At 36.1% G+C, this 23,149-nt stretch overlaps 1 protein-coding gene across 26 annotated transcripts in view; it reads right to left on the bottom strand.

Annotated features, from left to right (window-relative positions):
* Positions 1–23,149, bottom strand: part of TCF12 (transcription factor 12) — a 368,612-nt gene that overhangs the window by 7,647 nt on the left and 337,816 nt on the right. For 7 of the 26 annotated variants that reach the window (XM_025998306.2, XM_072738614.1, XM_072738609.1 and 4 more), the window contains 6 exons: positions 22,216–22,289; positions 21,158–21,229; positions 20,202–20,408; positions 10,679–10,793; positions 9,277–9,439; positions 3,912–4,144 (listed from right to left, as the gene is read on the bottom strand). In XM_025998306.2, coding sequence (XP_025854091.1) covers positions 3,912–4,144; positions 9,277–9,439; positions 10,679–10,793; positions 20,202–20,408; positions 21,158–21,229; positions 22,216–22,289 — 864 coding nt within the window. Of the gene's footprint in view, positions 1–3,911; positions 4,145–9,258; positions 9,440–10,678; positions 10,794–20,201; positions 20,409–21,157; positions 21,230–22,215; positions 22,290–23,149 lie in introns of all 26 variants that reach the window. The other 19 variants (XM_025998406.2, XM_072738618.1, XM_072738612.1 and 16 more) reach the window with 5 other exon arrangements.

The raw sequence follows: 23,149 nt of genomic DNA, 5'->3' as shown, positions 1-23,149 counted from the left end.
CATCCATGAGAGACACAGAGAGGCAGAGACACCGGTAGAGGGAGAAGCAGGCTTCATGCAGGGAGCCCGACGTGGGACTCGATCCCGGGTTTCCACGATCATGCCCTGGGCTGCAGGTGGCGCCAAACCGCTGCGCCACCGGGGCTGCCCCGGCACACTGATTTTCTTTCTTTCTTTCTTTTTTTTTTTTTTTGGCACACTGATTTTCTAAGCCTAGGATCTTGTCATGAGATTTCTTTTTGGTGTTCTTTTGTGTTAGATTCTTTGTTTACTGGATCACGTGACTTTGTCTTTAATGATTATGTCCTTAATTGGCTAAAACATATGTTCCAGAGCTTTCTGAGAATATGAACATGGAGGTAACATTTTAAAATCTTTGCGTATCCAAAATATCTTTATTCTATTTTCACCATTTGATTAATGATTTGGGTACATATAAAATTCTAGGTCAAAAATTATTTTTTCCTCAGAATTTTGACGGTACTGCTCTATCTCTTGGAATCCAGCACTATTTGTCCAGAAATCTGATGATATTTTGACTCTGAGGGATCCAACCTTTTCACAGCAGACGTTTAGTTAATCTTCCTGTTTTCAAGTAATGCCTGATTTCTGCCTTCTCCAATATTAGCACCTCCAACAAATAGGGCCTTTCAGGGACTAGGAGTTTTGTGGGACAAAATGATCTGCTTCTTGTTGGTATTCCTCCCTGCTCCACTTAATTTCTTTTGTTTAAATAAGTCAATTACCACTACTCTACTTCCTATTTTGCATACATATTTTGCTCTCTCATTTGCTATGCTACGATCTTTTCTCCCATCTGTCCTTGTGGATTAATACTATTTTTATTCATTTCAGTGAGGATTTAGTAAGGAGTATTACCAATGAATATGCTAAGACTATCATATATTACCATATCATTGCAACTAAATTAAAATCTCCTGAGGGTATGGTCTGGAAATTTGAGAAAAGGAAAAGCCTTTGGTGATTCTGGGACCAGCCAGATTTGGGAACCACTGTCCTAGCTCATTTATCTTCAAACTTACTAAGAGGCCAGTAAACTAGAATCCTAGAAGTTCTACTGTCCCTAAATTATTATTGAAAGGGAAATATGCTGATTGAGTGAACCTTTCAAAGTTTGAGGAGGAAATGTCTGACCACTAATCTAATTGTTAGTAAGGGTGAAAGTACAAATTTGAAAATAATATGTAAAGTCTACTGAGAATTAGTAAAACTGTAATGTTAATATTATTAATCATAATGGAAAGACTTAAATTGGCAATGGCAGGGATCAGATGGAACTTGGTATGTGAAGCACCGATGCATAAAAAGTGCTCTGGCAAAACTTGAGGCTTGGAAGGGAAGTCCCCCTCTTCCTGCTCTTCTCCAGAATATACTGTTGGTTGCCCTCCTGACATATCCACTTGTCCAAAGATGACAGGTTGTGGATAGCCAGATACAATCTTGAAGCACTATGCCAAACCAGAAGGTGAGTAAAAAGAGTGCAGAGAATGCCCAAAGTAATGATGTAAACAAAGTGTACCTCTTTATAGAAATTGCTGGGCCCAGGGACTGATGGGTAGAAATCTTGCAGGGATGTAGAGGTTCTCAGAAGTAAACAGGTTACTTAAAAAACTCAAAACTGCTGGAGATAAAGTCCAGAGAAGAGCAGTGGCCATGCTAAACTCTAAAGGTGCTGCCATAGCAAGGCAGAGGTATGTGGGCTACACATAAATCCTCTTTGACAGATAGCCATCTGTCATCCTTTCAAGAAGGATCTTTCATGAATCCCAAGGCTTTTACATTAAAGACCTAAAATAAAAGCTCTGGGCTTTGAAGTCCAGAGGATAGGAGGAAGGTAGGCTTTTATGAATAGGAAAGCAGTCCCTAATGAAGTTAGTCAGTGTATTTTTAAGTTCTGTTCAAATTCTAACCAATCAATGGCTCCTTATATAAAGCTTTCCAGAACTGCACAAAAAAGTCAGTATTGATTAGCAGTGACCAGAAAGTTATCAGGCAGTTGGATGAACTTAGCTGTTACATTTCTCAGACTTAGCTTAGCTTTTCTGTCCTACCTACTTACATGGAACCACTACAAAGTCAAATCTTACACGTGAATGAATAAGCATGTGGAATTTACAACTTTTTTCAAACACAGAGGTATTTTTCATTTTGATGACTTAGATATGAGAGCAGGTACCTCTGATCTTAAACAAAATGTTTTAAAAAACAAATGATTCTGTATTCTAGCTCTAATAAACAGCAGGAAGAAAAAGGTGCCGTATGGGAATAAGTTCTGGTATCACTGCTGTCCACGCAGTCCAGATGGGGACAATAGTCTTGACAACAAATGGCTGGGTAGACTCAGGGTAGAAAATACCTTGGGTCTACAGAGCAGAAGGATGAATGTACTGGGACTACTACACACAGATGTCTCAGTGCCTTCAGAGTGAGGCAAAAGATGTCAGACACAATGAAAAAAACAACTTGGATAAAGTGACAGGAGATACTGAAGGCTCAAGGAACCACTGATCCTGCCACAGATGAGTGGGCAACAATCAGAATATCGATAGGCATCCCAAGGGAATCTATACATTCTTGAAAATCAGGTATCATTAACATTTACCCTTTATAGATATTTGAAGGGCCTTAATAAGAGTAAGTATCTGGTTTTAATGGTAGATTGGTTATGCATGAAGTAATCTATTCATCATTCTTATTAAATATATTGGATGGAAGTGCAGAGATCAATTATTACTAAGTTTTTCTGTAAGTGTATTCAAATTCTTTAACCCTGGTTTCCTTAGACAGAGTGTTCTTTCTGTGACTAATGCTGAGGGTCCATGGTTATAGTTGTCAAGTATCTGTCCCACTTGTATTCTTTTATCTTTTCCAACTTTCTTTAAGTAAAATCCCATATAAACATCCAGTAAATAAGAAAGAGTTGCTTCTAATGAAAAGAAGCTAGAAGTAGGGTTTGGAACCCAAGGTCACATCTATAATTCTTTGCAAAAAGACTTAGGATAAAACAATCATAACTGTGGATAAGAAGACAAAGAGATATATGAAAAAAAATCAAGCTCAATGGTAAAACCTTCCAAGGACAGAAAGCTTTTATTAATTGGTAAGCTAGGATCTACCATGTAGGTGATTAAGACAAAGAAGGTGCGCAATAAAGGCTTGTTCAAAAAATGAAGTTTCAAATCTTCTTCAAGATTCTATCAGTCTTCTTGAAAGATAAAACAGTTGGGGGGGCAGTAGTCTGAGTCAGCAGTGGATGAGCCTATAATAAACCATACTTTTGCCCTTAGAAACACACAAGCTTGTAAGTGCATATTAGGCTAAGAAGTTCATGGCATTCCTGATCAGGGATCAACAAATAAGTCCTAAGACCATACTGACTTGGGTATAAAAAAAAAAATCCATATAAAGTAAAGCCAGGATCATCAGTGATGATCAGGCATCCTAGTAATCAGCAGGGCCATTTTAATAGATGGTCCAGGGCAAAGCAGGCACAAAATTCAGTACAGAGCACAGGGAAGACAGGAAAGAGCAGGGAAGGAAATAGGTCTGGGCAGGTAAATTCAACAGAGTGGGAGACCAGACTTAACAAGAACAAGAACAAAGGGGCATAAAGCACTAATGCTGAGCAGCAGGCAGAGGCTGGCTATTCTCTGCAACATTTCAAAGGACTGTGCTCCATTGGTTTGTGGGAAGCATCAAGTCTACAGATACTGACCAATACTATGAGACAGAGGTGAGAGAACTACAGAGAAAACTTGATTCAGATGATACAGTGGCAGAAGTACTAGTTGAACTTAACAAACAACTTTCCAAGCAGAAGAGCAAGTGGTAAAAGAAATGCCTGCCCACCTAAGGCAGAACACTTCTGGATTTCTGCTGAACCTACTTACCTCTGACTTGCTGTTCTAGACTAAGGATGACTGCCACGGCCTGATGAAGAATAAGGAGTTTTGTTTGGGGTTTTTCACTCTTTAAATGGAGCTGACACATTCGACCAAGCTCTTTGAATGCCTCGTTAATATCCCGCACACGTAAACGTTCTCTGGCATTGTTAGCCATCCGCCTTTCTTTCTCCCTTTCTATCTTCTGTTCTGGGTTCAAATCCTCATCTTCATTAGTACTGCTAGAAAACAAAGTAATGACAATGTCTATTAGATTCCCTATAAGACATGCTCATTGTATAAAATTATAAAGTAGAAACATGGAGATGAAAATTACCTTCAAATTTAACCAAACGGTAATAGTTACATTAACATGATTATATATTCTTTCCAGTCTTTAATGTGCATATATACACACATATATATAGTTGAAATTATACCACATACATTTAAAAAATTTCTTTACTTACTTATCCATTTATTTATTTAGAGAGTGAGCACACATGCAAGCTGGGGAGGGGCAGAGAGAGAGGGAGATAGAGAATCCCAAGCAGACTGTGCTGAATGTGGAGCCTGATGCAGGGCTTGATTTCACAACCCTGAGATCATGACCTGAGCTGAAATCAAGATTCAGATGTTCAACCAAGTGAGCCACCCAGGCACCCCCACACATATATTTTTAAATGCTTTCTCCATTGCACATTCAGCATAAACACTTCTTCACACTACTACAACTCTTTATAAACATAATTTGAATGACTACATAATATTCTAGTGCCTTGCTACTCAGAACGTGATCATCATCAGCAGCATTACTGGGAGCTTATTAAAAATGAAGATTATCAAGTTCTACTGTAAGCCTACTGAATTGGAAGCTACATTTTAACAAGATCCCTGGGTGGCTCAAATGTACATTAAGGTTTGCGAGGTACTGTCCTCGTATACTAATGCATTATAATTTGCCTAACCTATGCTTTTAAATATATTCTGGCAGTCACCTGGTGAGAAGGAAGAAGAAAAGCTTAAGATACAGAAAAAGAGAAGTATCTCAGAAAATGACTACTTTTTGTTTCCTGAGAGAAGTATCAAGTGGCAATGATTTTAAAACATGAGTCAACTGGAACATTTTTTTTGAAGGATAAACTGGCAAAATGAACACATGTTCATGTTAAAATGGTCATTACATCTTGATCAGCAAATCCAACTTTAGGAATTTATTCTAAGGATATAATTAGAGATGTACATAGGAATTTACAAAAAAAAGGTGATCACAGAATTATTTACTGTAACAACTAATTTGGAGTCCAATAATAGGATACAGGTTAAATGAATTACAATACATCCAATACTAAGTAGTCTCTAAAAATTAAGTTGCAGATTAATTAGATTATTAATCTAATTAGTTAATCTCAGCCAGAGACACAGCCATGTCTCAGCCATTTTTATTTATAAATAAATAAAATCTTAAAAAAAACCCAGAAAAGGGATCCCTGGGTGGCGCAGCAGTTTGGCGCCTGCCTTTGGCCCAGGGCGTGATCCTGGAGACCTGGGATCGAATTCCATGTCGGGCTCCCTGCATGGAGACTGCTTCTCCCTCTGCCTGTGTCTCTGCCTCTCTCTCTCTGTGACTATCATAAATAAATAAATAAAATCTTTAAAAAAAAAAAACAGAAAATTGTATTTATATTTCAGAAATAAATGAGCAGAGTCTCTCAGAACTCTGAAATAATATGCTAATAAGTAAAAGAGGCCAGACACAAGGCTATATGCTGTATGATTTACACGAACTTCTAGAAAAGACAAAGCTGTAATAATAGAAAGCAGATCACTGGCTGCCAGGGGATGAAAGAAGGGTAGTGATTACCAAGAGCATAAGAAAACTCTTTGGGGTGGTAGAAATATTCTGTATTAATGTTGTGGTGGCTATACAACTACATACATTTGTCAAAAGACAAAAACTGTATACTTTAAATTGGTGTATTTTATTGTATGTGAATTAAACCTCAGTAAAGCTGGCTAAAAACAAAAAGGAAAAAAACATGTCTGAGAAAACTCAGGGATAGATGAAAATATTAAAAATACCCTATTCAATGAAAAAAAGTTGATACTGTAAAACTTATATTCAGCTTAATTCCAATTTAAACTATATTTATGGAATATTTATTTCTTAAACAGTAAACAGTAATTAATTCTTGGTAGTAAAGTTTTTTGTGATTTTTATTTTCTGTATTTTCCAAATTTCTATTATCAAAATGGATTGAATAATCAGAAAAAAACCCCAACATTTGAGGGAGATGATTTGGAGTAATTTTTAGAAAATGCTATCTTATTTATAGGAGCACCTGGGTGGCTCAGTTGGTTAAGAATCTGCCTTTGGCTCGGGTCATGATCTCAGAGTCCTGGGATTGAGCCTTGCATCAGGCTCCTTGCTCAGCGGGGAGTCTGCTTTTCCTTCTCCTCCTGCCTGCTGCTGCCCCTGCTTGTGCTCTCTGTCAAATAAATAAATAAAATCTTAAAAAAAAAAAATTCGGGATGCATGGGTGGCTCAGCAGTTCAGTATCTGCCTTTGGCTCAGGGCATGATCCCAGAGTCCCAGGATCAAGTCCCACATGCAGCTCCCCGGAGGGAGCTGCTTCTCCCTCTGCCTGTGTCTCTCAGCCAGAGACACAGCCACGTCTCAGCCATTTTTATTTATAAATAAATAAAATCTTAAAAAAAAAACCCAGAAAACTGTATTTATATTTCAGAAATAAATGACTGAGCAGAGTCTCTCAGAACTCTGAAATAATATGTACAAAGATGTTTTTTCTCCGATAACCTTGAGTACTATAAAATAAAGAATAAGTACACAATATTTTTACTAGCTAATTGTCAAAAATTATATAAAAATATTCTTTTATAATAGAATCACTAACTCTTTTACTTCAAAGGAACCTTTACAGATCATCTAGCCCAAAGGTTTCAAATATGGCCACCTATCAGAATTTTCAGGGGCACGTGAAAAATACAGGTTTCAAATTTCCCACTGACAGAGATGCTGATTTATTGGGCTTGGGCTGGGACTAAGGCAACCAATACAGAAATACATTTAAAATATTTCAGGATTCTGTGCATTAGGGCTGAGTACTGCCAGATTCAGAGAAATCAGTGACCTCCCTAGAATCATACAGTTAATTAGTGGCAGTGTAATGACAAGGACCTAGGTAAGTGTTCATGGAAGCAGGCCTATACTACATACCTAAAATTATCATCATAACAGTATCTATAGTACCTTACTGGGTATTTACTGCATACAAAAGTGTGCAAATGCATCATTTTCAGTTTATTTCCATAAGAATCCTGTAATAGAAAGTCTCTAGAGAAAAGGAACTAAACTTCAGAGAGCTTTAATAACTTGTCCAGGGTCACTTGGCAAGTATATGATAGAGCCGTAATTCAAACCAGGTTAACTTCACTTATCCAGAGACCATGTTATTAACCTATTAACTTATTAATTACTGAGCACTGCTGTTATTAGCAACCTGTTATTATTGTCTTCTCAATTTCTGATGATCTGTAACAGGGTTCAATAAACTATGACCCATAAGCTGGCTCCCTGTTATCTTACATAAGATTTTATTGAAAGAGCCATGCTCACTTGTTTATGTACTGCCTTTGGCTGCTTTTATTATAATGACAGAGCTGAGTAGTTGCAATACAGACCCAATGGCCCACAAAACAAAAATAGCTACTGTCTGCCCTTTACATGGAAAGTTTGCTAAACTCTGACCTTTATGATGAAAAGATGAATAAGAAGGAAAGATGCAAATTATTTCTCTTAAAATTCTATTTGAATAGTAAAACTATTAAAGAATTAAGATGCCTCAAAGGAGGGGTCTCTGGATTCTGTAACCCAATTTTTACTTATTCATGTCTCTATACAACAGAGTACAATGCATATTAAAATGACAGTATTAAGGGGTGCCTGGGTGGCTCAGTTGGTTAATCATCTGCCTTCAGCTCAGGGCATGATCCCAGGGTCCTGGGCTTCCTACTCAGCGGGGAGTCTGCTTCTTTCCTTCTACCCCTCCTCCTAGCTCATGCTCGCTCTCTCACTCTCAGATAAATAAAATCTTTTAAAAAAAGAGACAGTATAGGAACCTTAAGATTTAACTTTTAAATTAATTTTTTTTAAAAAATTAATTTTCAATTTAATTTTTTAAAGAAGATTTTTTTTCTTTCCTTTTTTTAAAAAAATAATTTATTTATTTATTTATTCATGAGAGACATTTATACACACACACAGAGGCACAGACACAGGCAGAGAGAGAAGCAGGCTCCACACAGCGAGCCCGATGTGGGACTCGATCCTGGGTCTCCAGGATCATACCGCAGGCTGAAGGCAGACACTAAATCGTTGAGCCATCCAGGCATCCCTTCGATTTAATTTTTAAGTTATATCTACCACACTCATTGCAGTCTCCTTTGTACCCTAACTTAATACAAAGAATAATGTTTTAAATATCTATATGTGACATATATATATTATTGATGTCAAAAAACAGGATATGCCAAAAATATACAAAATCATCTAAATTTAACGCAGAACTAGAAAAATCTGAGGGAAGAACCTGGAAGTCATTTGAAACTAATGTACTATGTGTCAATATACACACTGCCACTGCAAAGCAAGGTCAAGTCCAATTTCTAGAAAATCTTCCTCAACAACATCAGTCCACCTGGAGTACTTCCTTTTCCATGTTCTTCTCAAATTATTGTTTAAATCAGGAGTTGGCAAACATCCTCTGTAAAGTGCCAGATAGTAAATATTTTCAGCTTTGTGGGCCATCTGGTCTCTGTTTTAACTACCCAAATCTGCCAGTGCATTGGGAAAGCAGCCATAGACTATACGCAAATGAATGGGGTATGGCAGTGTTCCAATAAAACTTTATTTATAAAAATAGGCAATGGGCCAGATATGGCTTATAGGCCATAGCTTGCTGACCACTGGTTTAAATCCTACAATAGAGTTTTACCATATTCACAGTGTTAAAATAATATATTCAAGTATTTATTAGTGGGATGTCTCTGAATGTCTTCATATGCACAATTTGTTTTAATTATTTTGTCCTCTAATTGAAGGGAGAGATGTAATTCTTTTTGTTATGTAGCCCCTAAAATACTGTGGTATTATGGAATACACAATTTTGGAGTCAGCATCATATGACTCCCTTTCTAGGGATGCCGTGAGCACTAAATGAAGTAACATATGAAGTTCCAACATAGTATCTAGAACATAGCTCACACTTAATAAATGCATGATACCCTTCAACTTTCCAAGTATTTTCACCCATGGCAACTGAGTGAAATGTAATACCTGGATGCTAACAGATACCTTGTTCTGCCTCTAGATGAAACTTTGATATCTTTTTGGGAGGATTCATCATCTGATTTCATGTCATCTGATGAAGGAGGTTCATGAAGGTTTTCATCTTTTTCTTTGTTTTCAGTCTTGATTTCTGCTGGAACAACGGTTCCAGACTGATTTTGTAAGCCACCTAACAAAGAGGCAAAGAAACAAAATAAATGTCCAGAATTAGAATTAAGACAGCAGGAATACTTGTAGATGGTGAATGTTCTTACTCGTTATAGGACTATGATGGAAATCTGAAGATGTAGGATAATATACTACTTAAAGCTGGGAAGAACTGATCCAAAAACTTTGAAGAAAATGATTTTTAAAGCATCTGTTTTTTAAAGAAGTCTGGGGCACCTGAGTGGCTCAGTGGGTTAAACGTCTGATTTCACGCCTCAGTGGGGAGTCTGTTTGAGATCCCCTGTTCTCCTCCTCTTCCCTCGCCCCCCATCAAATAAATAAATCAATCTTAAAAAAAATAAAAAGTCTGACCTTGAAGGTCACTTTAACGATTACTTCTAGGCACTATTTAACAAGTGAACAAATATGAGAAACTTCATGCAGTTTAGAAATTGACTTCTAAATGCTAAGGTAAAGGAGATAAGCTTTAACACTTTCCCAGATAAGCACAATAAAATGGGTCCTATGATTAAATATAACTGGGAACACTTTACTTTGGTGCTCTTAACATAGTTACATATTTGTACTTACTTACAATCTCTGTTATAAATATTTAACATAGTTTGTTTTTATCAGAATTGTCTCTCTCTCCAAGTAAATTATGATCTTCTAAGTAACAGATACTATCATCTGGAGCTCTCAACATACTCAGAAAAATCTCTCACTGCCTCTAGGGACCATGAGGACTCCGTCATGACAGGAAGTGATTAAGGAAGGGAGACATGATAGAAACAGGAGGAGGTAAGATGACCAGTAAATACTGAAAAGTTTGCATGTGGTTCTATCCATCAATAAGTATCTACATTTGGCCTAGCCAAATGAAGCAAATGGAACCCTAAATATCTACCCTCTATTTTCAATAGCCCTACTGTTTGGAATTATCCCACCTAAGATGGCTTTTTTTTTTTTAAAGACTTTATTTATTTATTCATGAGAGACACAGAGAGAGACAGAGAGAGAGAGAGAGGCAGAGACACAGGCAGAGGGAGAAGCAGGCTCCATGCAGGGAGCCCAACGTGGGACTCAATCTGGGGTCTCCAGGATTACACCCTGGGCCAAAGGCAGTGCTAAACTGCTGAGCCACCTGGGCCGCCCCCTAAGATGGCTTTCGATTCACAGATGTCAATCTGCTTGTAAGAAAGATGACAGTGTTCCAAATGATATCTTTGAATGCATTACTGCTGAAAAACAATACAGTTACCTCTATAATTTTCTTGTGTTTTGTGGTTCAAGTCTGTGCTTGAAGCAGTGACTGTACTAGACAGGACTGAATGATTGCCATTGAGACTGACAGAGTCTTCTCGATGAGTTCCAACCTAAGGTAAAAAAAAAAAAAAGAAAAAAAAAAGAAAAAAAAGTCAAAACAATTCAGGGGCAATAATTGTATAAATTGTTTTAATGGTTTTAATAAAGAAAACAACATCTATCACTCATCTAAATTTAGCAACTTTTGGGGGATGCTACTTTTCTGATTTTTGGATTTCAAAAGATTTAATGGTAGTATTGCTTTTAAATCAAAATATAAAAAAATAAAATTCCAACTTTCAAAGTTTATATCTCACAGAAGGTTGTGTGAAGCAAATGAGATACCAGAGAAAGCACTTTATACGCTATAAAACACTACACATTATAGCATCTGTTAATAATCCTACATCAATCTGAAAATCTATATGCTGCCTAAATAAATCCCAGTATATACAAATTTGCATTTAACAAAATACTGCTACACTCCAAGTAATAACAGTATTTATCTGTACTTTGGTATACCCTTTCCTCACACACACACATATATAGTGTCTTGTTTTTTCTTCTTCCTATGTCTCCCTCAAAAATTTTAAAAGAGCAGCAAAAGCAATACAAAATGAAATTGACTTAAAAGTTCTGCATTGCCAGGCAACAAAAATGACATATATTTTTATTGTTTTAATCAAACTTACATAAATCACAATTAGCTTATTAGAAGGTAAGACATACAAATACTACCAATTATTTAAATAGAGTAGTATTTTTAGAAAAACTAGTTATAAATGAAACGTTTTACTAGAACAGTAGCACATGTGTCTACTACAAGATTAAGTCTTTAACTAAAGAGGGTTATTGCTTGGAATTATACATAAGAATCACTGTTTTTCAATAAATCCATCAATCCCAGCAAACTCTTGGTTTGAATCTCTCTTGAGTAATTAATATAGCTTTTATCTTTCATGACTTTGTGTGAATTTTACCCTAAGAAGTTTATCCTTTGGTTTCCTGTAAGCTAAACAAAAGGCACCAGAGCAAAGTTTCAGGCAACAGGCCATTTGGTACTTGTCCTGTTTGGAACACATCAGGTCTTTCACCACACTTTTTAAGAAATATATGTTCTCCGCCCTTATTATCTTTAATGCAGCTTTCACTTTTTAAATTTTTCTGAGAAGGGGGAGCAGGAGGGAAGAGCAGAAGGGAGGGGGAGAGAAAGAATCTTAAGCAGGCTCCACACCTAGTGCTGAGCCCAAGATGGGGCTCCATCTGTCACAACCTTGAGATCGTAACCTGAGCCAAAATCAAGAGTCAGACACTTAACTGACGAGCCACCCAGGTGTCCCTTTAATGTAGTTTTAAAAAACCCACTTAATATATTCCCTATCTACTTTTAAATTTATTTGAGGATTAGTCATTGCTGATGATTAGTTGCTTTTTTTTGCTTATTATGAACTACTTAATCATCTAAGCAGAGGGCCAGTTCAAAACTCCAACTGATAAAAACAAATATAGTATAAATACAATATATAGCTACAAAATTTTTGGGACTTTAGGAGTCTAAGCCTATTCTGAAGATAAATACCACCAGAATAATTTTGACTGGCTGGAGAAACCACTGCAGGACAAAGTAAAAACTAAGATTTCTGTGTTTGTGTTTATACTGTAAACTTTAAAAGTTCTGTGATCTTTGGTAATATGTGCTAAATTTTGTTCTTACCTAGTATTTTGAGCTATAATACCAAGTAACTTAAAAGAGAATAGCTTTTTAAAGCTTAAACTTTTAAAGATATGTATATTTACTCTATACTACATGTGTACAACTCATTTAATAGCTCTGTAAGACAATATCATCGAATAGCCTGACTGAATTTTCATCCAAGTGATAACACATCTTCTGAATTCTTACTTCTTATTAGTAGAAACAATTCTTTGATTATCTGAATCTCAACTAATAAAAATGTCCTATCATTTCCTTTCTGATGAAAGGCCTGGAAAACTAAAGATTATCTATATAAATCTTAGGGCTTTTGCCTTTACCTGAAGGAAAATCATATGGCTGATAATCTGTTTTGGGATACAAATGCCAGTAAATATTTTCATCTCTATGGAATACTATGAACTAAGTATATTTTTGGCTTCCAGAAAGAAGAAAAAAATTAAACCTTTGAAAAATGGTCTCAGACTAGCAAAAAGCTGCAAGTCTGGAGTTTTTCATGTTAATGAAGTTAGCAGGATTTTTTTTTTTTTTTTTTGTAACTTGATTCCTCTCGCAAATGGCCCTAATATATTTTCTGGAGAATTTGACTTTCACAGTTCTTAAGTTCTATTTAACCCTTGCTCACACTGGCTCCCATGTCCTCCTTTTAATCTGCAGCTACCCATTCAAATGGCTCTGTCCACAGATACAACAGGTGTATAAACAGTTCTTTGTCTGAGCTCAGAGACTGGGCCAGCCAGATAGGACCCTATGTTTAATTGTTCCTCTCGTTAGCATACAGCTGACAGGCTGCTCCTACTGGGGGGAGTAGCAGGGGAAGGCAAACCCCTAGGCCTGCTATGCTCTAAACTTCAATTATTATGAAGAGCTCTATTTCAGAATAAAAGACCCATCTCATTAAATGACATCATCCTGCATTCTGAATCTTCACAATCTGTGTACGGCCTTACTTTTGTGGGAGCACCCAACAAGGGACCTGTTTTCATTTAATTTGGCCAATAGCTTTAGCACCCACAATAGAAAAATGCTAAATCTAATTAGTTGATGAATAAGAGGTCTTGTGAATTAAGGAGCAGATTGAAAAGTACTCAGTATGAATTCCTCTCTGATTCTGAATTCTATTCTAATAATTTGTTCCATTTGTACTATTCACTGAATACTAATGATTTATATTAATCAGTATTAATCTACAGACTGATTAAAGGATCTTTATGTTCTGTATGTATTTTGTTTTACCTAAGTTTTAAGCTAGAAACTTGGTAGAATTCATTATGGTCCCTTTTTAATGATATTGCCATAGATGTATAACCTGTATGGTTTTCAAACTTAAAAGTTGCCATTTGGAACAACTTTGAATTTAAAAAATGGTAGCAAATCTCTTAAAAACCACTGTCATGTAGTTTGAATGAGAAAAAAATTAAATTGCCCATTCAGGAAAAAATTGGTTAAAAAAAGTAAAATACAGTTAAAAATAAACTCCAATTCATTTGAACCTAGGCACATAATTTCTATAGCATATACACCTATACTAATAAAATTAAAAACTGTCTAAATCTAAGATTAAAAGAATTCCAAATTTGGTATCGTGGCAAAAGTGTTAATTTTGAATAAATATTACTTTGCTTTTTATTAGTCTTTAATGAGTTAATCCTATTCTCTGTTTTAGGATTTAGAAAAGAAACTTAATTTTTATTTTTAAATTATTACATAAGAAACTTTAAATCCTACAATTTAAGATTATTTATTCTGTTGTCATACAAGAACACCACACATCTCCAACCACAGTTTAAATAACAAAAACCTCAAGCAATTAAAAAAAATTAAGAAATGGTTGGATTAAATTTCCTCAGTACTTATAACAAAGAAATCAAGAGACCTCATGGATACAATTTTATAACATAAATAAAAAACATTTTAAGATTTGCATCAAGCTTCTATTAATACAAAAAGCTTTCTTTTAAGATTTTTTTTTAATTTTTTTAAATTTAATTTTATTTATTTATGATAGGCACACAGTGAGAGAGAGAGAGAGGCAGAGACATAGGCAGAGGGAGAAGCAGGCTCCATGCACCGGGAGCCTGATGTGGGATCCCGCTTTCTTTTAAGATTTTAAAAATTTCATGAGAGACACAGAGAGAGAGAGAGAGAGAGAGAGAGAGAGAGAGAGAGGCAGAGACAGAGGCAGAGGGAGAAGGAGCCTGCTTCTGCGTGGAGCCTGATACAGGACTTGATTCCAGAACCCTGGGATCATGACCTGAGTCAAAGGCAGAACACTCCACAATTGAGCCACCTAGGTGCCCTAATGCAAAAAGCTTCTAATATAACTTAGCACGAAGTTAAAATCACTGTTGCAGGAATAACTGCGTACTTTCTGTTAAAGACAAAAGTGGTATCATGGAGCTATCTCATTGGGCCTCAGTATTCTAGATATTACAGCCATAAACAGATGTGACATACAATAACTTGGTACTGTTGAGACCTCTTCATAATGCCCAAATGAAATCAACAATTCCTTTTTGATTTTCCACTTAATATCAGTATTTTTTCCTGTCAGCAGTTTACTTCAAGAGTTTATTCTTAGGGGATCCCTGGGTGGCTCAGCGGTTTAGCGCCTGCCTTTGGCCCAGGGCACGATCCTGGAGTCCAGGGATCGAGTCCCGCATTGGGCTCCCTGTGTGAAGCCTGCTTCTCCCTCTGCCTGTGTCTCTGCCTCTCTCTATGTCTATCATGAATAAATAAATAAAATCTTAAAAAAAAAAGTTTATTCTTATACTAAATAAACAGGAGGAAAACTAAAGTCCAATGTTGACATTTAAAAGACTCTAAAAATCCAGATTTTGTGCTTTAACATTTAAACAGTGTCTCAATCATAACCTAGTAAGAGTATCTGACAAAAAGTCGTAAGTTTTATATTTTCTTTCAGCAAATACGGAGAAACAGTCAAAAATACTGAAAGGGAGTATGAAATTAAGTAGATAAAAATGTTAACCCCATTCAAAAATAAGAGCAAATATTAAAACTATGCTAAGCTGGCTACGCTAATTATATTTTAAAAAGTAAAATTACCCATTTTTTTAAATAAAGATTTTATTTATTTATTTGAAATAGTGAGAGTGAGAGAGCAAGGTAGGGAGGGAGAGGGAAAGGGAGAAGCAGATTTCCCACTGAGCAGAGAGCCTGATGCAGGGCTCGATCTCAGGACCCTGGGATCACGACCTGAGTCAAAGGCAGATGCTCCACTAGTAAGCCACCCAAGTGCCCCAAGAATTTTTTTTTTTAAGATTTTATTTATCTGACACAGAGAGAGAAAGCACAAGCAGGGGGAACAGCAGGCAGAGAGAGAGGGATAAGCAGATTCCCCGCTGAGCAGAGAGCCTGATGCAGGGCCTGATCTCAAGACCTTGGGATCATGACCAGAGCTGAAGGTAGATGCTTAACCAATTGACCCATCTAAGCACCCCAGAATTATCCATTTCTTAGTTACTCTTGTGACATAGTAATCTTTCAAAATATTTAATTTTTGTGTGTATGAGCTAAATTAATGTTCAAAGCTTTCTGTGGTTGAAACCGCATTTAATTCTAAACTTTGAGGCTGGTCAAGTTCAGTTAAAAGTAACAATAGTCAAAATTAAATCTTGATATTGGCTCCAATTAACATATGTTTTTGGCAGTTGGTAGTCTTATCTCCTTGGTGTGAAACATAAAAATCTTTTTCTGGAATAATAAAAAAATACCAGACAATTATTTCATCTACAAGACAAGAAGATGAAAAAAAAAAATCCAAGACAAGAAGATGGATCTCCCACAAATCAACACTATTAGCTACGGATGACTTTTATTGACATAATCTTCCTATGACTGAAAAAAATGTAAAGAAAGTTTAACAGCAACAAAGTTAATTCCCTGACCAAGGGACACTATTTTGATTAACCTATCTATGTAGCCTTATACTATCAGTAATCTTAACAGCATTTTAGGCTGAGAGCTGGGCCATCTGTATCACTTTTATCTTGGCATCAATTCTTATTCTTCTACTTTAAGTGTGTCCTGGCTTACCTCAAATATTCCAACTACTTCAACAATACTGCCAAACTAATCACTAAAAAAAAAAAAAAAGCAGACAGTTAAGACTCCAAGAGAAAGAAAAAAAAACTTGCTAACCCTTGTTACCTGACCTGGGAAGCTAATTTATCTTGTAACTCAAAAATTGGCAAGGTCTGGACTATTGGCCAAATCTGGTCCTGTTTTTTTGTTTTTTTTTTTTTGTTTTTTTTTTTTTTAGATTTTATTTATTTGAGAGAGAGAGAGAGAGGGAAAGAGAGAGAGAGAGAGCACAGTGGAGGGAGAAACAGACTCCCCATTGAGCAGGGAGCCCAATGTGGGGCTCAATCCCAGGACCCTGGGATCATGATCTGAGCTGAAGGCAGACACTTCACGAACTGAGACACCCAGGTGCTCCGGTCCCGGTTTTTTACAAATTAAGGAGTTCTCTTTTTGTAAATGAAGTTTTATTGTAACAGCTACCCATTGTTTTCATAATGTCTATGGCTGCTTTTATGTTACAATGTTAGAGTTAAGTAGTTGTGACAGAGACCATATAAGCCTGCAAAACTGAAAATATTTACTATCTGGCCTTTTACAGAAGTATGCTGATCCCACTTCTAAATGCTTGGAGAGAAAGCAATCATATTTATGAGACTGAAGCGCTACCTACTGCGCTAACGAGGCACCTTGTTTTCATAATGTCTATGGCTGCTTTTATGTTACAATGTTAGAGTTAAGTAGTTGTGACAGAGACCATATAAGCCTGCAAAACTGAAAATATTTACTATCTGGCCTTTTACAGAAGTATGCTGATCCCACTTCTAAATGCTTGGAGAGAAAGCAATCATATTTAAAACCTGCAATTAGGATGGTGCCCTACAGTAATGCCCATGAGAATAAAAATTTTATTTGAATGTTCTGTGGAATTCCTGAAGTGATGTTTATTAGAATAATCCTATTCTTTGCAGAAAATAAATGGAATGATGAAAATTACATATTTTAGTGAGAGCTGACCTTACAAATTTTACATGGTAACACAGAATTTCTGATAAACTGGTATTTATGTGGTTATTTCATAATTTTGGCCATGTAACCCCCATTTTTAGGAGCCTTTAAAACAAATACCGATTTATGTTAACATAGAGGAAAAGTATAAAAACTACCAGAAAGTTAAACAGGACCAAAAAGGAAAAGTGATTCTAGAATGTAAACATGTGTCATTTCTTAGTCATCATCAGTTAGAAGACAGAGAGACACGAGAGAATAATAAAAGCAGAAGATTAATTCTTGGGCAGCCCGGGTGGGTCAGCGGCTTAACGCTGCCTTCAGTCCAGGGCCTGATCCTGGAGACCGGGGATCCAGTCCCCACGTTGGGCTCCCCGCATGGAGCCTGCTTCTCTCTCTGCCTGTGTCTCTGCCTCTCTCTCTCGCTCTGTTTCTCAAGAATAAATAAATAAAATATTAAAAAAAAGATTACTTCTTAAAGATGGCTGGCAACAGTTATAATATGTCCCCCCAAATCACATACCTTCCAATAATATGAAAAGAGTGGATTCCACATAGGTGGGTACTGGGCAAATTACTGATGTCCTCAGACATGGGTAAGAGCCACAAGGATAAGAATCTTCCTCAATGGGAGAGTCACTGGCTGACTATGAACTTCATTTCATTCTATCCTTGGATCTTTTTGCTGAAATTGAGAACTGAGGACTCACAGCTAAACTACTCATTTCAGAAGGATGGGAAATGAACAGTGACTCACCTGACAGTTTCAGATTTTTTGGTCAGTTAATAACTTTTACATTTTGAGGGTAAACCTGTCAGAAACATCTGTAGCTCCAGCTCCACTAGAGACTGTATCTGGATGGAGCAGATATAGCAGATGATGTCTGGAAGATTTTCACCAGCTTGATTGCCTCTAAGAAGGCTATGGGAACTGGAGTGAGGAATGCGGTAGACACACTGAGCAGCAGTGTGGGCTTAGCTGTTGCGGCACTCATGCTCCTGCTCAGACTAAGCCGGATGCACCTCACATTGACAAGACTTTTTTCTAGACTATTTTTTTTCCTTTTAAAAGAATATTTCTGGCAGCATTTTTGTTGATGCTCTGAAGTAGACAGCATATTCCTAGAGAACAGAATAGTAGCTACTTTTTAAATTAAAAACTTCAGGGCAACATTTAATGAAGTAATTTTTCCCTCTGCAAATCCTTCTAAAATGCACTAGATTTCTATGTGACTTTGTAGGACTAGATTTTGAAAAGTCTCTTTCCAACTCACATCCAAAGTTCATAAAAACAACCTCCCCAAGATGTTCCATTTTATACAAATGCTACATTTAATTGGGAGAAGCCAGAGATACATCAAATATTGTACAGGAGCAGTGAGCTATGAACAGGGAAGAATTAAAAGGTGATGAAGAAGTGAGAAATAACTTCAAATTTTGCAGTTCAGACAAACTTGGGATTCATATATATTGATTTTCAAGGCATTCTTCTAAATAAGGATAAGCAGTTATTTCAACAAAACAATTCATTAATTTGACATTCTACATTTATATTTGTAACAAATACTATATTATATACCACTGATATTATTTTATTACTAACAGTGATAATACTCCCTTATATTTCTATGACTTTCATAATTTAAAATGTTTTCACATCTTATTAGCTTTCTGGTAACAACACAAACTAATTTAGAAGGCGCTTGCATTTCAAGGTTTTCTGGCATTGAAAAAAAAAACCCAAAACTAGTTGTTAAGATATGTAGGCTATCTAATGTCACCTATGTTGCCAAAAACATTGTACTTGGGAAACTAGGCAGTGATGTTTGATGTTTACTTCAGTTGCTACAAAATGAATATAAATGGCTGTCTGACACATGAATGTGAAAGTCCGGAACCTATCCTATTTTATAGAACACAAGCCTTCAGCATTTGGGACACCTAATTATTTCGATGATAGGTGAATTTTACCCTTGATCACATGGCTTACAGGTAGAAATCTATTTTGTGGGAGAATATTTCACAGCATGCAATAAATCCTAAAAACAATGCTATAAACATTCAAACACATGGCATCAGTTGAATTGCAGGTTCTAAAGAGCTTCATTCCTTTAAAAAGACAATCTGGATAAAAAATGGTAAGGTAGGACATACAACAGAATTTTTTTTCTCTCTGAAGAATTGTGTATTTAAAAAGATGGATTGAATTATTTTATTCTCTTCAGAAATTAATTGAACATTGTTTCCTTTCATTGTCACTTAAATTACAGCTATTCTTAAAACTACCCCATTTTTTTCTTTATTTGGTAAGAAAGCTTACATTTGGACTAGTACAAATAATTTCACATTCCTTCTGCTTTTGAAGGGTGATTCCAAATTATAATAAATGGCCGTTCTAGACCAGAACCCTTGAAATTCAGTCTTTACTGTTTTTGCTCTTTATACTTCCTACACACTATTTCAAGGCAAAAACTGTTCTGGTGACACATCTGGAGGAAAATAACTCTAAGTTTAAGCTAAAATGGTCTTGTAGAAAGTTTTAGCTCTTTGCACATGATCGTAGCAGGACTTTAAGGGCCAATGTTCAGCCAATGACTCTGCCTAATAAGTGTTTTTAAACAAGAAGGACCCTCTCTTCCAAAGATTTCATGAAAAACATTGAAGACTATACTATAGGCTTTAGTGGTTATTACAAAAAAGATGAGCACTATTTTACCATTGAAGCAGATCGACTGCTTGTAACAAGGTTTGATCCACCATAGTTTGAATTGAGGCTTCCAATTGATGCATTATGGGATGGTCCCAATAAACTGTGTATATCACTGTGACCAGCAGGCAAACTAGTAGACGGTCCCACAGCATGGTTCCGCAGCACATGGATAGCATCATCCAGTCTGTCTAAACGATCCTCCATTCGAGATTGCTGTAGGAATTGAAAAAAGACATGGGGTTACTGCTGGTATCTGTTAAATTAATTAAACTGCTATGTTTCCTACTTTGGGATATATGGAAGACAGCAAGTCAAATGTACTATATCAAGTAGCTTCAAAAGCAACTACCTGCACTACTACCAAGAATCAAAGAAAAGATATTTGTCAACTAAACAAAATTAACAAAGCTTCAGAAACAAATCACTGCTTCATATAATCTATTTACCAGCATACCATGAGGCTATTTCTTTTGGCTTCCTACAAAAGATGAAGGCTAGTCTGCTGTGTCTGATAATTACAGGTGATTAAAAAGATAACCTGGACTTTAATACTGATCTTTGAAATGAGGGCAAACTTGGGGAAGGGTCCTCAAGTCCATCAAGTTTAAGTTGTAATTTTGTTTTAAGCGAATAAGCATACCTATCTGAAATGATGAACACATCCAAATATGTTCTTTCACAAAACTGAGGAAATGATATTGTCTGTGGATACACACATGCCCCATACACAAACATATTAGAATTTTAAAAATCAAAAGCACATGCCAGCAGAGCTCTTTAAAAAGAATCATTCTCAATAACATAAAAGAACAAAAATCTATTCTTACATACTGTACAAAAACGAAAATGGTCACTGATTTTAAAAGACTTTGGAGTCTGTACAGACTTGAAGATTTTAAATGGATAATAGGAAGTATAAGTAATTGAAACACAAAAAAGGCACCATCTAAAAGAAATAGTACCTCACAGACATCCTTTAAGAAGGACATTGCATCTTGCAAATGCTCGTGAAGTTGCTGCTCAACTCGATTTTTCTGGCAAAGTCAAGACAGAACAGGAGGCAAAGCACAGGTTAAGATTAACTCCAAAAGAGATGAGGAAATAGCTGATGTGCATGTCAGCATAACATGTTAGTAAAGTTAACGCGGAGACCTGCAAGATCTACTTGTATTAAGGTATGAGAAGGCTGGGATTTAACAGCGAAGTTACAAGGTTAGCATCTAAATAGCACACATTGCTTATATTTGTTTGCAAAATATGAGAGAAGAAGACTTTCCTTTCAACTATTCTGTTAGTCACAGAAAAAGAACTTTTCTATTTGTAACCTGGAATTACTGAATGATATATGACTTAGCATTCCATCAAGTCATCTTTATTATTTTTTTTATAATACTTTGTAATTCTGTGGTAAGCAATGAAAAGCCACAGTAGTTTACATTCTATTGCAAATTATTTGCCCTCAATACCCAGACAGGCTCTTTTATTCTGTTGCCTTATTCATTTTGTTAAATAACATTTTTGCTTATACAATTACATGATACATTTTTTAAAAAAGAAAACATGAGAAGTAACACTTTTCATAACAAATATAATTGATATTATAAACTTTTAATGGACATGTAATAAACTATATACAGAATAGACACATAAGAAAGAGTAAAATATACCATTTTCCACTGCTGGACTAATTTTCTTGCTTTTACTTGATCTCTGGGCCTTTTTGTTTGTTTCCTCTTTTATGTAAACACAACAATATAGAAGAATTAAACTCTAGATTTATCAAAGAAGCAAAAATCCCATAACTCTATTTTAACACCAGCTGTCCAGCCTGATGTCCCAAAGAACAGATGGCAAAAGGCACACCCAATGTGTCTTATATTGTTAAACTAAATCAGGCCATTTGTTAGCAAAGAATTTGTGTGTAATGCTATCCTACTGTTTTTTTACTCAAGATTTACTGAAAAAATGTACTCTGCACTGTCAGATAAAAGTGACCTGTTTATTTCTAAGAGGTTCTTACCAGGGAGTGGAGTGAGTTTTCATAACTTGGGGATGAAGGAGCTTGCCCTCCAGGTCTGGGCCACTGACTGGTACCTGTTAAAACAAAACATGAAAAGCACATATACATAACCTTGGTTAAATCGATGATCTTGATAATGTTCTGAAAGAAAGGGTAAAGGTGCTCTGTAGTTGTACATAAACTTATGTAAGCATTTTTGTTCAGCCTTCAGCATAGTATTGCCTACTTATAAGCCCAACACATTAGAAAAAAATCTTTTTCATTATTCATACAACAGTATTGGGAGTTTAAAAAAAAGATAAGACTATACTTTAAAAATAACTATTTTTTAAAAATTTGTATTAGTTGGGATGCCTGGGTTGAGCCTCTGAGCCTCTTCCCTCAGCTGAGGGAGTGATCCCAGTCCCAGAATTGAGTCCCACATCCAGCTCTCTGTGGGGGGCTTGCTTCTCCCTCTGCCTGTGTCTCTGCCTCTCTCTGTGTATCTCTCATGAATAAATAAATAAAATCTTAAAAAAAAACTATTAGTTTTATTAGCTACTTCTGTTATATTTTGTAACAAAAAAAAGCAGAAACAGATCCATAAATAGAGAACAAATTGGTGGTTGGCAGAGGGGAGGGGTGCAGGAGGAAGGGAAAAGTGAGCGAAGAAGTGGGAGTTATAAACTTGCACTTATGGAATGAATAAGTCATGGGATGAAAGGTACAGCATAGGGAATATAGTCAGTGGTACTGTAATAGTGTTATATGGTGACAGATGGTAGCCACACTTGCAGTGAGCATAGGATAACATATAGAGCTGTCAAACCAGTATGCTGTATACCTGAAATTAATGTAACACTGTCAACTATGCTTCAAAAAACCAAAACCAAAACAACAAAAACTACTTTTATGGTTTGCATATTCTTCAGACTTTGTCCAAAAGTACACATTA

This window comes from Vulpes vulpes, chromosome 15 (genome assembly GCF_048418805.1).
Source record: "Vulpes vulpes isolate BD-2025 chromosome 15, VulVul3, whole genome shotgun sequence".
Taxonomy (NCBI): domain Eukaryota; kingdom Metazoa; phylum Chordata; class Mammalia; order Carnivora; family Canidae; genus Vulpes; species Vulpes vulpes.
The sequence above is the reverse complement of the archived record's forward strand: the minus strand, read 5'-3'. Positions and strand labels throughout refer to the sequence as shown.